The 15,533-nt window shown below is 41.4% G+C and overlaps 1 protein-coding gene across 10 annotated transcripts in view; it reads right to left on the bottom strand.

Annotated features, from left to right (window-relative positions):
• Positions 1 to 15,533, bottom strand: part of NEO1 (neogenin 1) — a 203,405-nt gene that overhangs the window by 114,110 nt on the left and 73,762 nt on the right. For all 10 annotated transcript variants that reach the window (XM_054836189.1, XM_054836196.1, XM_054836199.1 and 7 more), the window contains exons 3-4: positions 4,238 to 4,513; positions 323 to 476 (exon numbers count right to left, since the gene is read on the bottom strand). In XM_054836189.1, coding sequence (XP_054692164.1) covers positions 323 to 476; positions 4,238 to 4,513 — 430 coding nt within the window. The remainder of the gene's footprint in view (positions 1 to 322; positions 477 to 4,237; positions 4,514 to 15,533) is intronic.

Genomic DNA, 15,533 nt, shown 5'->3' with positions numbered 1-15,533 from the left:
GCAGTGTCCCGATTCCCTTAATTGCTTTTTTTACTTCAGTGGCAATCTAAAAGTAATATATTCCTAATAACCTTCCTGCTTCAAATAAGATTTCTTGGTTTCAGGTGTCTGCAAAAAGAAAATACCACGAGATTGTTCCATGAGCCTCATGAACTACCTCACTTCTACCACTCAGTCTAGAAGCCCTCCGGCATTTGAAAACTAGCTTCTGTTCTCCTGGTTTCAAATTAAGTAGAAAGCAAGTTGTGCGCTCATCTAAAAATCATAACTCTGGCTGGATTCCTGCCGTGATATAAAAATATATACGTGAGCTATTACTCACCCTTCTGTGATAAGCTCTTCTTCATTTCTTGTCCACCGGATATACGGAGTTGGAAATCCCACAGCAACGCATGGAAAAACCGCGCTTTGCCCAGTAACTTTAGTAAGCGAAGAGGGCTGCCTCACAAACATCAAGTTCTGTGGCACCTCGGGATCTGCAAATATATTTTGTAAATGACACAGTTGTTACCAGATGCAGAATCAGAAGATGATCATTAAAAAAACCACAAATGAAATGTCCAAATTTCCTTCCTGCATCTTCACCGGATGCAGTCATCATCTTATCTACGTAAATGGCTTTCTGTAAGAGACTCTCCCAGCCCCCTACGTGAGCAGCTCTTTACCTCCAGACATGCAAACCGACTCGCCGCCGTTGGGATTCTGACTCCTCAAACTCCCTGGGAAATAATTTCAGCTAAAAACTGCAGCCCTGAAATTGCAACTTGCACCAGCTAGTAGAAATTTAGTGAAAAAAAAAAAAAAAAAAGGTACAGCTTTGACTTTGTCCAGCCAACCTCGGGCAATTACCTGACTTCATCAGGTCGCTGCCTAAGAAAGTGCTTTTACACACTGGAAAATGAAATTACTGCAGCAGAGCGTCAACCCTAAGTGAAATAAAATAACTAGATAATTTGCACACTGAAGTAACACAAGCTTTATACTAAAACAAAAAACCGTCATGGTTTTCCATCGTTATGGAAATGGTGACTCCTCTGAAGTAGTTGGAAAAGGGTTTGTTTCTTTTTTGTCCACCCCCCCCCCACTTAAGCAGCAGCACAAGCAAAGTGCCTATTTACTCAGTCTCTTACTACAGGAAAAGGCGATTTTTGACTGTGAGAATTGAAAACGTACCCACCAGTAAAGACTGTCCAACAATCTACTCTGAACTAAACCACTACAAATAAATATTCAGAACAAAAGGCTATTTTTCTACTTTACTAAAAATATCCGACTCTTCAAAACGTAACCTTAGGAAAAAGGTTCTAAACCCCAATTTTAACTAGAGCTGTAACCAGTTCATGATGGAGCCTCAGGAACACCTGGACAGAAGATGCAGTTTGGACCCTTTGTCTCTGCGGCAACTTCAGCGCGTGCCTGGCACCGTAATTACAGAAAAGGAGTTCCTACACTCCAGCTACAGCATTTCTGCTGTGTTAGTTATCGTAACTCTTCCCATCAACTGCTCAAACCCCCACTGTCTGTGCTGCATTAATCGCTGTATTCTCAATACTCCGATGTGCGTTTCCAAGTTGGATGACAAGCAAGCTCCAGAATCAGACAAGCTATTTTTGGTCCCTTAAACAGGGGCAGACTATCGTGTACCTACACTAACTTTGCTCACCGAAGCCCATTCTGTGCCTCTCACGCGCAGCATTTGGCCCCCGTCTCGCCTGGGACCTACGTGCTACTCACAGGAGCTTCTGGAAGTTGGTGGGTTTGGTGTTCTTCAGCTCAAAGTGCTAAAAATAATAACCGAGCGGTTACAGCGCTGTGCTAAGGGCATGCACGTGCTCCAAGGTATAACGTGATGAGGTTGCCAAGGTATCTGAGAACGCCAGGCCCGATGGAAATCACGTTTCAGAATTGTCCCAGGCAGAGGGAGCCAAAACTTAGAGCAATCCTGGTTCATACCATCTGTCTCAGGCCCACACGCAAACTATCGCAGCAGCTCTGCCCACGTTCCCTGTTCGAGGGAACTAGTCTGCTTGCTCCAGAAATAAGACCATGTGTGAACAGGCGGGTAACGCAGTGAGAGTGACCTGGAGTGGCATACGGAGCAAGTCAAGTTGCAAAAAATGGATCTAACAGATTGCCAGCAAGCAGTCTTTACACCAGGGAGAGGAGTCGGTACTACTTGCTGGCAACAGAACTCATTAATGCTCCAAGCTCACAAAAAGGACTTTAGTTCTCAGGCTAGTGGAAATCGGATGCAAAAATTACGTGATATTTTCCTCCCCTTGCATTCCTACATTTGAAAGCACCTGCTATTAAGTAGCAGAGCTCAGAAGCGCATCCTCCTGCTTGCTCAGTGGCAGATGAGAGGCAGACCAACCACTCGAAGGAAGCTCGCTATCAGAACAAGGAGAACACCGTCCGTGGATGCAGATCTGTGTGGTGCAAGTGCGCGCTGGGTGCATTGCAAAGACTTAGAAGCAGAGCAGTGGGATCGCTGTCAGGCACACATCAGATAACGATTTAAAAATGGAATTAAACAAATGAAGAACAGATTAATTCAAATCCTTCTTTCAAATGCATCTCAGACCAAACAATCAATTATGGGGCCTCTCAAGATTAAGAGAGCTTTCTGTGAAACAGTTTAATCCCATTTAAAAAAAAAAAAAAAAAAAAAAAAAGCCTGCTGGGAGAGATTTCACAAAACTTCACTATCAACACTGTCAGACTCATGACCAAGCAAGGAAACAGCATTATTTGTATTCCCTAATAGAGTTACCTTTAATCACCTTCAGCAAAACATGACAAAAGCTAGTAAACTATATCTGGAGCCAAAAGAATCCAAAAGGTCAACACAATATGGAAGTTTATCAGGAAATCTTCAATTGCCAAAAATGAGAAAAGTCTTCAGTGTTCGTTTGAGGGGCTACAGAAACATGAAGGCAAAACAAACTAAAATAATTAAGCATCTTTTCCAAAAGTGCTCCTCTGCAAAAACTGCATCCTTCGCTGAAGAAGAGATGAGCTCTTCTCTTCAGAATGTCTCAAGAACTTAATGAAGCCAATTCTTCCTTTAAGCATGCTTAATTTCCAAACCCTAGCAAACACCTCCATTTTAAAAGAGGGAAGGTTTAATCCTAACATTGGGGTATTCAAAAGTACAATCTTCGCATTTTAAACTGAAAAGTGACACAGTGGTGAGAAACAGAAGCATTGATTGAAAGGGACCTCTGAAGATGCCTAGCGCTACCCACCTGCTTGAAGGCCATTCGTTGCCAACACTAGGTCAGGCCAACCATCATATTGCCCAGCCTGGCCCTGAAAACCTCCGAAGATGGAAATTTAGCAACCCTCTCCCACAGTTCTCCAAGCAGTAAAAATTGTATCACAATTCCAACGTGAAGACTAATTCAGAAGAGACAGCATGAAGTTCTGGAAGTGATTAAGAAAACCCATACAAAACGCAGCCCGTATTTCCCTAGTTTGGGAAAGTGCGATCCACATTCCCGTCTTACCCTTGGTCAATTTTCCAAACTGCGTTAGAACATCTGGTGACACACAGCTCTGTGCAACAGCATCATTTGAAATGGAACGCAAAGTGTATAAACTGTTTATATCAGGACTGGACTTTTGTGCTTATTAAAAAAACTCTAAACATTTCAGCACAACAGGAATAGCTAAACCTTTCAAAATAAAAAGTCATTCCCCCTTTCTGGGGTCTGGAGACTAGAAATCCCCAAACATTTATACTCAAAGAAACAGTCAATACCCTCTTTGTAAGATGTCACAATCGAAGTGTATTACTAGTGACTTTTTAAAAAAAGAATCTTTCCCAAAAAGCCCTTAAAAGCTAAACCATTAAATACAGCAAAAAAAATGTGTCTCTGGCCTATCTCCAGCCATTGCCAAGAGCTCAGACACTGATAATTGATTTTGCTTTTCTGTTTCCCAACTGCAAGATACAGGTTAGTCTTCCCAAGGGCCAAAATCCTTTAGCTTAAGTGTCTGCCCTCATTTTAAACTACGAAGAAAAAACAACCCCCAAAAAACCCCCCAACCGCCAGCTTCCACAGCACGCATTACACTCAGTTCCACTTACAATAGACAAAAATGCAACAGAGCAGATTCTCACGTGTTCCCCTTTGTAAGCATTCTTGTTAGGTCCGTCCCCCCCCAATCGCTTGCCTGATGTTTTAATTTTTTTTTTTTTTTTTTTTTTTTTAAGAGAAAAACAGATTAATACCTGGAAGAATTTTGAGCTCTGCTTCGTCACTGTATTTGGGGGTCCCACCACTTTCAATGATGCAGCGATAGATTCCTCCATCCGTATCAGTAGCGTTGCTAATAATTAGAGCACCACTTGGTAATTTAAAGACACGATCATCCAGAAAGACCGGCTGACGATCCTGCTCCCACCTCACAAACGGTGCAAGGTCAACATTGACTTCACAGTTAAGGATTGCACTGTTTCCTTTATAGACAGATGATGATTCTGGTTGACTGGTGAACCTGGGAAGGCCTGCAATTAGGAAATAGAAAAGTTTAAAAAAGTAGCAAATTAGAGGAATTCTGAAGATGACACCAAAGCTTTGAAGTCCAAGTCAAGACTCATGAATGTAGTTTTTAAAATATTAAGCTGCTCTCCAACTCTTTAATAATCTTACCATTTGATAGCACAATGCTAAACATAGCTGGTGTAAAGGCAAATTAAAACAATAATAAAACCACTTTTGTTTTTAAATCAGTCATTTTAGAAAGGAGCAAATGTTGACAACAAAATAGAAGTCTTTGAAGTCCTCAGAAATAGGAGGAGACGCACCAATAACCTGCTCACTGCTCTGGTGTTGCTGCTGTCTTGAAGGAGTAAAGAGCACCGAAGAGACAAAAGTCAAGACAGTGTCTCTGCCTGGTACATCTGAATAAATGTGGTTCGAACCATATTCTGTAAGAGCTACTGATACACCTGCAGTGGAACACAGATGCCCTCTAGTACTCACTCAGGAGAGAGTAACAAGGAGAGGAGTTCTTGATGCCTTCCACATTCACATTTACAGTCTACACAGCATCTTAATTTACTGCCTAGAGAACTACTTATGGGTGGGGGTTTTTTCCTCATCAACTTTGAAGACTTAAAAATAGAAGTTTAGCAGTTGAGAATTTAAGCCAAAAAAGTCAAAAAGTATTTTGTCACCAACCATGTCCAAGGAAAGGTTTAGCTTCACAGGAATTTTACTAGACCATGGAAAGGAGCCTGAGGATGTTAAAGGACCAAATCTCACTGAAATTCAATGGAAATAGGACATCCCTTTGAAGATTTCAGCTACAAAAAGCTTTACATAGAGCACCATGAGGTAAAAATTGCATTTATTCATATGCAAATATTTCTCTCTCTCATGTGTACCTGAGAACTGAGTTTCTCCACAGCATAACACAAAGGTACCGCTGCCAAGCCGACCCGTGGCACAAAGAACATGTCACCTTCTGAGTAAAAACATTCTCCAGCAATACCCAAAGTCTACTGAACACCTTCACGTTTGTTTTGGGTGGCTGTGTCCCAGTGTCGGCATGGGGGGGAGCTGCCAGGGTGGCCTCTGTGAGAAGAGGTTGGGGGCACCCCGTGCCAGATGCCGTTGGGGCCAGCTGGTTCCACGGTGGCCCCACGGAGGCCACAGCTGAGCCAGCCAAAGCTGGTGGCACCACTGTGAAAGCGCACCCAAGAATACGCTGCACAGCAGAGAGGAAAGTGTGAGAAACAGCCCGGTCAAAGCAGGAGGAGAGGAGAAAGAGTAGCTCCAGGGGCCACCCTGGGGAGACCAGGATGGAGCAATTGGGGCTGAAGGAGGGGAGTCCAGCCTGGGAAATGGGAAGAGGGCAGCGAGAGATGTTAGAGTTTTTGTCTTTTTCTTACCACTTGGCTTTATTTTACTTGGCAAGAAATTAACTTTCCCCAAGTCAAGGTTGTTTTGCCCATTACAATAACCGGTGAGTGATCGCCCTGCCTAGACCCACAAAGCTTTTTTCCTCTTTTCTCCCCCTCCGTCCTGCTGAGGAACGGAGAGAGCGAGCAGCTGGGTGGGCAGCCGGCAGCCAGCCAAGGTCAACCCCCAAGTGTTTTGCACCACAACTTCCCCTGCCAGATCTTCCAAGAGAAATATCCTGTCTGCCATTACTGGTGTAAGCAAACGGTTCACTAAAGGCAACAGAACAGAGTAATGGGGAGGAAAGAGGACAAAGCACGGGACAGGAAAAGGAAAAACCTCCTCGCTCTCCATTTTCCATGGCGGTTAGCTATATTATCAGCTTTCCCTTTTGCAGCTTGCACGGTCCATACCCACACAGGGCATGGCACAGCTCGCTGCAGTAACTGTCTGAAAGGAAAATTTTCATTCTTTTTCATGCTTGCACTTAAAACTAATATTGTCATAGAAACAGCCTGTCAGTACTCTTGACACCTTACCTTTCCCTCTCAATAGCACACAGCTTCAAGTACATATTATGATTTTTTTCTTTAAAGTCAGTACAATGCATGCCTTCAACATAAAAGATGGAAAGCGGGACTCCGGGTTACACAAATTAAACCATCCTAGTGCAATTTTTCAAGCACGGGAATGGAGCCTGCTGGGAAGCGGTAGGTTCTGGTAACCTCCAATTCAACGCTACCACACACAGCCAAGACCCCAGATCAGAAAACACAAACACAAGCTCTCTTCACAGGCGATACCTCATAGTCATGATTAACCATCAAAGAGGCCGTGACTGTTTAGGTCAGCTCTCACCTTTTCCACTTCTTCTAGCAAGCCTAAGGGTGGAATCCCTTACCCATTATCTTCCATTTTCCAAAGTCTAACCTAATTAGAAAAATTCTCATTTAACTCTTGCGAAGATGATTCTTTTACATTGTTTCAAATACTCATTTCCAAACAGGTGAACTCAATATTTTTACAAGTGTCACTTAACAGGTATCTAACTGTTAAATTCTCAGTGCATTCCTGACCATCTGTCCAGTCTTTTTTATATTTATTTTTTTAAAGTATCTACTTCAGAGCTTTGCAATCCTTTCTTCCTTTAAAAAGGGAAAATAAACAATCACTCAGAGCAGGGACTTCAACTTGATGTTCAAGTATACAAAATACCTATGCATGAAAAATACTGCATGGCTCTTCAATGTGAAGGGGAGGAAAAGGGATGGACGAGTTATCTACCTCTTATGCCTCAATTTCCTGGAAAAGTATATTACCACGTTTCGCTTATTGGTTATACACCGGTGCCAAAACTCCATCTCCTCTCGGTTTTTTTGTCCATACTCACCATATCGCACTAAGAAAGAATCTAAAGCATGCATTGCTTCAGTTAAATGGTACTTTATAATTTACAGCTTGAATCCCTATTTACCTTCAAGAAAATCCCACAGGTTTTTTGTTTGATTTTCAAACTGTCTGATCTTTGCTATCCAATTTTTGTATAAATCTTTGGAGAAGCAGCAAGAAGCAACATCTGATTTCACATGTTCAGACTTTCCCTACTCGAATGAAAAACAACTTCACTTGGGCTGTAGAATTCTCCCTTATTAGCACCCACTTCGGTACAAATTTTAATACGTACTTCTCATAAAACTTTTCTATAAATTCCTCCCATAGAAAAATAAGCCTGAACCAGGCCAACAGCACCAACTCTGGTGCTCTGCAAAGCCAACCACATAAGAGGTTTATTTGAGCGAACCCACAAAACGCCATCTCCACGTCCTGTATTAAACATAAGACCTATAGCAAAAGGCCAAAACCCACAGACTATCACGTCTCTCTCACGTGAGAGATCAAGAATGTTAACGCAATGCGAACCTGCTCTCTAGTTGTGGCTATCCTCTGGTGCTGCAGAGAGAAAACAAACTGAATCTAAAACTTGAATGTAATTGGGGAGGGGGCGCAAAACCAGAGGCCTTCCCAATCCTGCCGAACAGCTGGACTGAATGCTAGCACATCACATTTCTAACATTTCCAGCTCACTTCTGCTCTGTCAAGTAATTCCTTCTATAACCTTGTACGGGTCCATCACCCACCGTTACATACGTTCCACCCGCTTGGATTCTACCTGGAGGCTCCTTTCACAACTTCATTCCTCTGAGAAGAAAGTTTCTTGTTTCCCCTCCCAACGTATTTACAAGCAACTTCTGGTCCTTTGATCTTGACCCTGTTTTGGTATTAATTACTTTGCATCTTTGATATTTATCCATTACTCACTCTCTCTAAGGTATTCATATGAATAAAAAACCCATATAGCTTCTTTCAACTTTCCTTCTGCTTAGTTAACGAAGCTACAATCTTTAGTTCCTTTTCCTCATTCCCCTAATCATCTATCCATCTTTAAAGACTCGGAATCATTTGGGTAGGGAGGAGCCCAGTCTGAGCAGAGTCAGCTACAAGGCCAGAGCAGGTGACTGAGCGACTCGTTCAGTCAGATCTTGAAAACCCCCGTGGATGGAGACTGTACAACCTCTTGGGCAACCTGTTCTACCACATGACTCTCTCCACGGTGAAGAACTTCCTCCTTAAACTCAGCCAGAACATATTTTGCTTCGACTGATAGCCAATGCCTCTTACTCTCCCACCATGCACCACTAGCAGAACAAAGAGACAACAGACAAATTGAAGTGCCTCTTGTAATTTAAGATCACAGACATCCACATAAACATAACAAAATTGCTTCTCTCTATCTAGTGAAAAGATCTTCCCACAAGCTTTAACAATCTCATTAGCTCTCTGCACACTGCCAGGTTACAGTCAATCCTATAATCCACCAACTAATCATCTTTTCTCTCATAAAATCACCAGTCCCTCTGTCCCAACTTACTACACCACCACCACCATCTCTGTACCCGCATGACTCTGCACACTGTGCTAATAAGTTTCACCATTCTCTATAGCATCATTTCATTCTTCCTCTAAGACCACTGAGGCCGGAGCAAGAGTAACAAGGTCTCCCAGATTTGCCACACTCGCTAATTTTGTAGGTATATACCTTGTTCCTATAGCAAAATGACTGATGAAGATGTTAAACATTCTCTTTCTAAAGTCTAGTCTCAGAGGCATCTTTCCATTCTGAAGATTTCCCTCTCAATATAATCCATTAAGTTTTCGTAATTACCTCAGATTCTTATCAATCTCAATGTTCTCATGGAAATTTCTATCATTTTGACCTTCAACAATTTCTAAGGGGGCAGCATATCAAGAGGCTGTGTTGCAGTATGCCCATCGTATTATAGTGCTCCGAGACATCAATTGCTTCATCGAGAAACTCAGATGCAAACAGCGGACAAAAGTCACGTTACAGTTTAGCCTTCTTTCCATTTTCCTCTGGCTTAATTACCCTCGCCTTCAAAATCCCTTTAAAAAGGGCACAGTGTTGGGATCAGACTAATTGGTCTATAATCATGCCTTGCCTTTTTGGACACACACTCTACATCAGTTATTCTTCAAGAAGAATGTTCCCACTCCTGAATTCAGAATTCATTAGAAATCTTCATTAACAGACCTGCATATTAAGGCAATTCTTTCACCGGCCGGGACAGGAGTCCTGGACCTCTCCTTTTCATGAGCACTAGGACTTCTGTTTTCACCGCAGCTCTTGTAGTCTCTCTACCCTGTACAACTACCGCTTGTACAAGGATTGTATCAGCCACTTACAGCATAACTGAGAATGTTACTGGAGGAGTAAAGCCTCATAATTTCTAACATAAAGCTCACCTATGCTTTAATTTAAATCCCTTACTAGAGCTATTCACTTTTTGGACAAGATAGGCATTGTATATTCTGGTGTGTGCAGGTGCTCCATTAAGGTTAAATAAGCTTTGGTTAAGATTGTTTCGTTACTCACTAGCAATGAAATTACAGTTCATTTTCCAAGTCATTCTAAATGCCGGTAAAACCTTCATTTGATCATAGTTCTGTGTGTTTTTAAAACATATATTTTAACCTAGGCTATAATTTTGTCCTAAAGAGTAATTTTCTCTTATTCTACGATTATTTGCAATTCGCACTGCTTAAAAGCCTCCATTGTGGAGGAGGACCCTTTTACTTTAGCCAACGGACAACCACAAAACAATCAGGATGTATTACAAAAGGCAGTCTAAATATAAGCCTTGATTACTATTAATTCCAAGACCTGTTTATAAATACAGACCCAGGTCTGAGAGCGCTGGCACACCTCCCGCAGCACAATACTACTAGAAAATACCCTTTCGGCTACCAGCCTAGGATCTTTCCATTACCGAGCTTCTCTTCTCCTCTTCAAATTGTCAATTGATTGACTTGTAAGCCTGCATTTCCTTAACTTTCTATAATAATTTTTAAATGCATTACCATGTAAGCAAATTCGATCTATTGAAACTAAAAACACACTTGAAACTATTTTTCAAAGTTAAATTTAAAAAAAAAAAATTGATACTTTTTTCCTCAATGGTTTGTATTTCCCAATCACTTCATTCACCAAGACTAAGCAAGACGATCTAACGAAAATTAGTTACATTTTTAATGAGCAAGCAGCACCCACTCTTCACTCACATGTTGCTAGACAATCAGTTGAAGATATTACCCCATCTTTTGCTAAATGAACGTAATGATAAATGATACTTTGGGGTTCTGATATTAAAGATAATTTTTTCATGTTTGTACGTACATTAATCATTCCATGGCAGCACAAATACATTATGTATCGATTTTAGGACACTGAAGGAAAATGCTACTGACCTAGCAGGAACACAGGTTAATAAACTCAATTTAGGAAGGATGATTTTCCACTTGGAATGTTCTCTAAACACTGGAAGGAGAACACGTTCTCACACGCATACAATAGGAATTAGATGCACCACAAACTTCAAATTTTCTCCTAGGACAATGCAAATCGGGGGGGGGGGAGGAAGTCAGCTCTGTCCCTATTTTCTCCTTCCCTTTTGTCTCTCCCCTCAAAGGGCCAGAGCAATGGTAGGAATGTGAATGAACAATCTCCTTAATGCAAATGCGTTCCATTCAGCCGGCATTCCCAGTCTCAGCATTACTGAGATTTGTGGCCCATTGTCTCACTTTTCTGAAAAAGCAAAGATGTGCCTAGAAGAGCAATAATTCCCATGCTCCTGGAAAACACAGATGGTAAAAATTCTGGCTGTAGCCCGCTGCCTTCAATGGAGCCAGTATTTCACCTCCCGGACTTTCCAGAAGAGGAGGAATTCATTGCACCGAGCCAGATGCTAATCCAGTTCGGCAGTCTCTCTGCAACCATGGTCGGTGCCAATCACATTCAGGAAGGCTCAAAGGAAAAAAAAAAAACCAACCCACCACACAAACCTTCCATAATCAACAAAGACTACATAACTTGCTCATATGACAATGTTCTAACTAACTGCAGAGTAGATGCTTGCTTTCTGCTCTAAATACTGACTGTCAGCAGTCACTGTAAATGCTTATTTTCATTAACATGAATGCTATTACCACACACACATTTAATCCTCTTTAGAATCCTACTAACGTTTTGGTTTCACTCTTGCCAAATCAAGACGGCAAACCAAACATAAGAAAGGAGACTAACTTCCTCATTTCAAGGACGACAGGCGGCTGCGCAGGAATTCGCTTTTTCCCCTGCCCATGGCAGGGTTGTGTCCCCTTAGTCCATGCTCACAAGCTTGTCAGATCAAGTCTTTGCGAGCATTTTTGTCATGTGCCCAAGTCTCCTCTAGCACTACTCCAGACAGGAATTTAACACAATACTTTAGTTATCTAATGCTTACCCAAATACACACACATATTACATGTTTATGCAGGTAACTGTTTCCCAAAGCTGGTTTCAGGCTTTTTTGTGGCATCTCAATGTGCTCAACAAATGTTTTTTCCCCTGATTATTTCTATTGCAGTAGGAAAAAAGTAAAACCCTGGAGCAGCTGACAGTTTTTCCCACCCTGTTGCCTCCTGTACACCAGCTATGAACACCCTGTTGCCCAACATTACTCTTACACAAGTTTCTCACCACTCACCCAAGTCTAAACGAACCTCAGCAGCATCACCGACGAACGCTGCCACCCCACAGCTTTCACTTTACAATCCTTCTGCATTAAACTGCTCTGTTCAAACACAAAGACACTGCGAATGATTACACAAACTGCTGATAATTTTAAGACACTTAAATTTTCCCCCCCATTCTTGTTTGCCTAATTGAATTTGAACTTCTGACAAATCCACAACTCTATTACTACTTTATTAAAACAGCCTCTTGGGGAGCATGAAGATTTTAGCAATGCAAGTAGGTAAAGGAGTATAGAAACACGATACCCTGTCGTTAAAATAGCTACAACATCTGTTATCCTTCAGTGAAGCAGCGGATCTTAAAGATGCTGCATATTTTGTTAGCACATCAGCTTCTCACCCGAACCCTGTTAAAAAATTAATAAGTCCAGCCATCTGTGGACACTTCATTAAATTATCGCAGCTCCTTTTCTTCTCCTTTGCCTGAACATTATTCAGCATCATTTGTCTGAGTGGCAGAGGTGTGAAACATGTTTTAAAATACAATTTTGTTAGTAAGACATATTTCATGAATCTCACTAGTGAATACATTAGACTTCATAATTACAAAACATTCAAGGAGAAGAGAAGTCCAGCATTACCTGAATTGAGATAAGGCCAGATGCTTCTAGTCATTTCTACAAAGGAGAAACACAAACTATCACAATTTTTTTCCCCCTTGCTTAGGCAAATTAGGAGAGAATGCAACCTGGCCTAAAATCCGGGCAGGAGACAACTAGTCAGGAGAGAGAGAATATTCTTAGAAGGATTATAACATGAAGAGAGGAAAACCTACCAAACAGCCTTGTTGGCTGAACTAAAGCAAGAAGTATGTGGAACACACAACGGGAATGAGAAATTTCAGTACATAATCAGAATTCTTTGTTAAACATAGACTTGGTAGCATAATTAGCACGGCCTACACTGATTTAAAAAGGTATCCCTTGATCAGAATTAAGAAACAGAGGAAGAGAATGTCATTGTACACATTGGTAATGCACACATTGATCTATCTACCTATACGCACATATTTACCGCACACAGAGTAACCTGGTATGACTCAGAGCTGGTTTGACCAGGCGATTGAACTAGAGATCTCCCAAGGCCCCTTCCAAGCTTGATTAGCCTCTGACGCTATGCTATGGGGAAGCTATAGAGAGAACTATGGAGAGATACAGCAAAATATTGCGCAGAATATTGTGCAAAGAGGAACAGAATTACATCTGTCAAAACAAATTTCTAGCAGGGAAAGCAAGAGCAAAACTGATCATGCCCTGGAGCACAGGGTCAGATTGCATGAATTTGAGGTTGCCACCATCCCCTCTCAGCCTTAGGATCTCAGCTTTGCCACAGAACCACAAATTAAACACAAAACAAAGAAACCACACATACAAAAAACATAAGAGGGTGTTTGGACTACTAAGACACATCAGAATATTCTAAAGTTTTACCTGGCAAAAATGTTTCTATTTTAAACAAAAGCATTTATATAGTTGTCCTCTACATACCGGTGGTAGACATTGCAAAGCCTGGAAGCCCAAACTGAAATACAACGGTGTAAGAACACAGCCATGTAGATGTCAGAAAAAAACCTCACAAATTGATGACATCAAATCTGGTAAGAGTATTACAGATCAATTCTGATTTTGAACCAGGACACAGAAAGCTCAGAGTACCTGTTGAACTTGGTCCATCAAGAAAAAAAGAGAGAGAGAAATCCTGATTACTTAAGAAACTTTGCTTAGCCTACAACTCAAAACATGACCCAATAATCCCATGTGAGCTTCTCGCAAACGCTTGATGAAAAGAAATGAGACAAAATTCAATAAGATAATCCTGATGAAATCTCTATACTGACAGCACAACATTGAGTAAGAGACAAGTCAAACACGTAGGAATAACTTTACAGTGCCACTTTGCCAAACACTACCTTTGCCAGAAGTCCCATGAATAACAAAGTGCTAAAACAGACCAAGAAATACCGAGCAGACCTGAGGTACATCCTGATGTTGTATCAGTTGGGCTATGGGTTCCTAACCAAAAAACCCTGGAACAGCCGAGCGGATGCTAGCTGTGCTTTGTGACATCCCGAGTCTGCAGCGATGATCCAGGCTTACAGCCTGACCAGCTGCGGCTCCAGGAGAAGCGGTAAACTCCTCTACCAAACATCTTTGTTTATGAACAAGTAAGATCGGCTCTGCAAAGGGATGAACGTCTGACGCCTGGTAAATCCAAAATGAAAGATAGGGAAAATAAAGAAACTGGACAATCGAATACTTTTGACTTGGAAGAAAAAAAAAGTAGGCTACCAGTGTGAGGAATTTCATATTGAAAACTAATTTACAATTGCTCAAATGTCTTCGTCCTTTCTGAGCTACGGAAGCGTATTTTAACAGCAGGTCACCACCACCAACGGAAATTTGCTCTTCAACTGCAGAATGTGCCCTGGCAGAATTTCTCATGAAGAAAACTGTATAGCTGCTCAAGCTAGGAGTGAAGCAGTTATGGAAAGCACTCTAGCATAATAGGGTTCAGCTACATTTAAAAAAAAATAAATAAAAATCTAAATGTAGAAGGAAGAAATACTGAGCAAGAAGTTAATCCAGCCTTCCTTGATGAAAGTAGCTCAGAAACCCTTTGGAGAAAACAACAGAGATCAGAAATGAAGAACTGATCTTTGGTAAGGTATTGAAAGTGTTGAAAAAGAAGGACAACAAGACTAGAGAACAGACCAAGGCTAAACAAACAAATCCAAATTCTCAGCAGGTGATATCAAGAAGAGAGCAATAAATTATTCCAGGAATGAAATGGGAACAAGAAAGGTGATTCAAGGAAGACCTTCAAAAATACAGAGGTCACTGATGACAGCCATAAACTACAATAAACATAATGGGGAGTGAGGTGGGGGGGTTTCATCCACGGCACAGTGGAAGGTCAGGCTAAGAAAGTGCAGCAAGAAATAGCACAAAATAATAATTCTGCTAACGGAGTAGGTGAAATAATAGTACCATTACAATCAGAGACGGGACTTGCAATTAAAGGGCCAAAGAACAGAAAGACTCCAGCATCAACAGCAGCAGTTCAAGGCAGCAAGGAAAGCTGCAGTAGCCACCATGAGTTTGATCTACACGCACACTGAGAAACATGCTAAGTAGGCATTTCTAATACCACAGAAAAAGGAACCGAGGGGGTGCAAGCTAGGGGAAAATTTATTTGGTGCTGTTGAAGATCACTCCAATAGCGAGGACAATGAAGAAAACACTGTGGGATTTTAAGAGAAGACCTTAAGATAAGGTATGCAGATTGCCTCATCATTTAAGAAACCTCAGGTCTTGATCAATAGACTGCCTAAAAAAAAAAAAGTACAGGCTCACAATTACTCTTTCTAAAACAAAATCAATAGCCATAACAAAAGAAGAATAAGATCCGAGTATTCTGGTGAAAGAAAAGAGCTTGACAGGTTAAATAATTTCAGATCCAGGCAAGGCTATC

Source organism: Grus americana, chromosome 10, assembly GCF_028858705.1.
Source record: "Grus americana isolate bGruAme1 chromosome 10, bGruAme1.mat, whole genome shotgun sequence".
NCBI classification, from domain to species: domain Eukaryota; kingdom Metazoa; phylum Chordata; class Aves; order Gruiformes; family Gruidae; genus Grus; species Grus americana.
The sequence above is the reverse complement of the archived record's forward strand: the minus strand, read 5'-3'. Positions and strand labels throughout refer to the sequence as shown.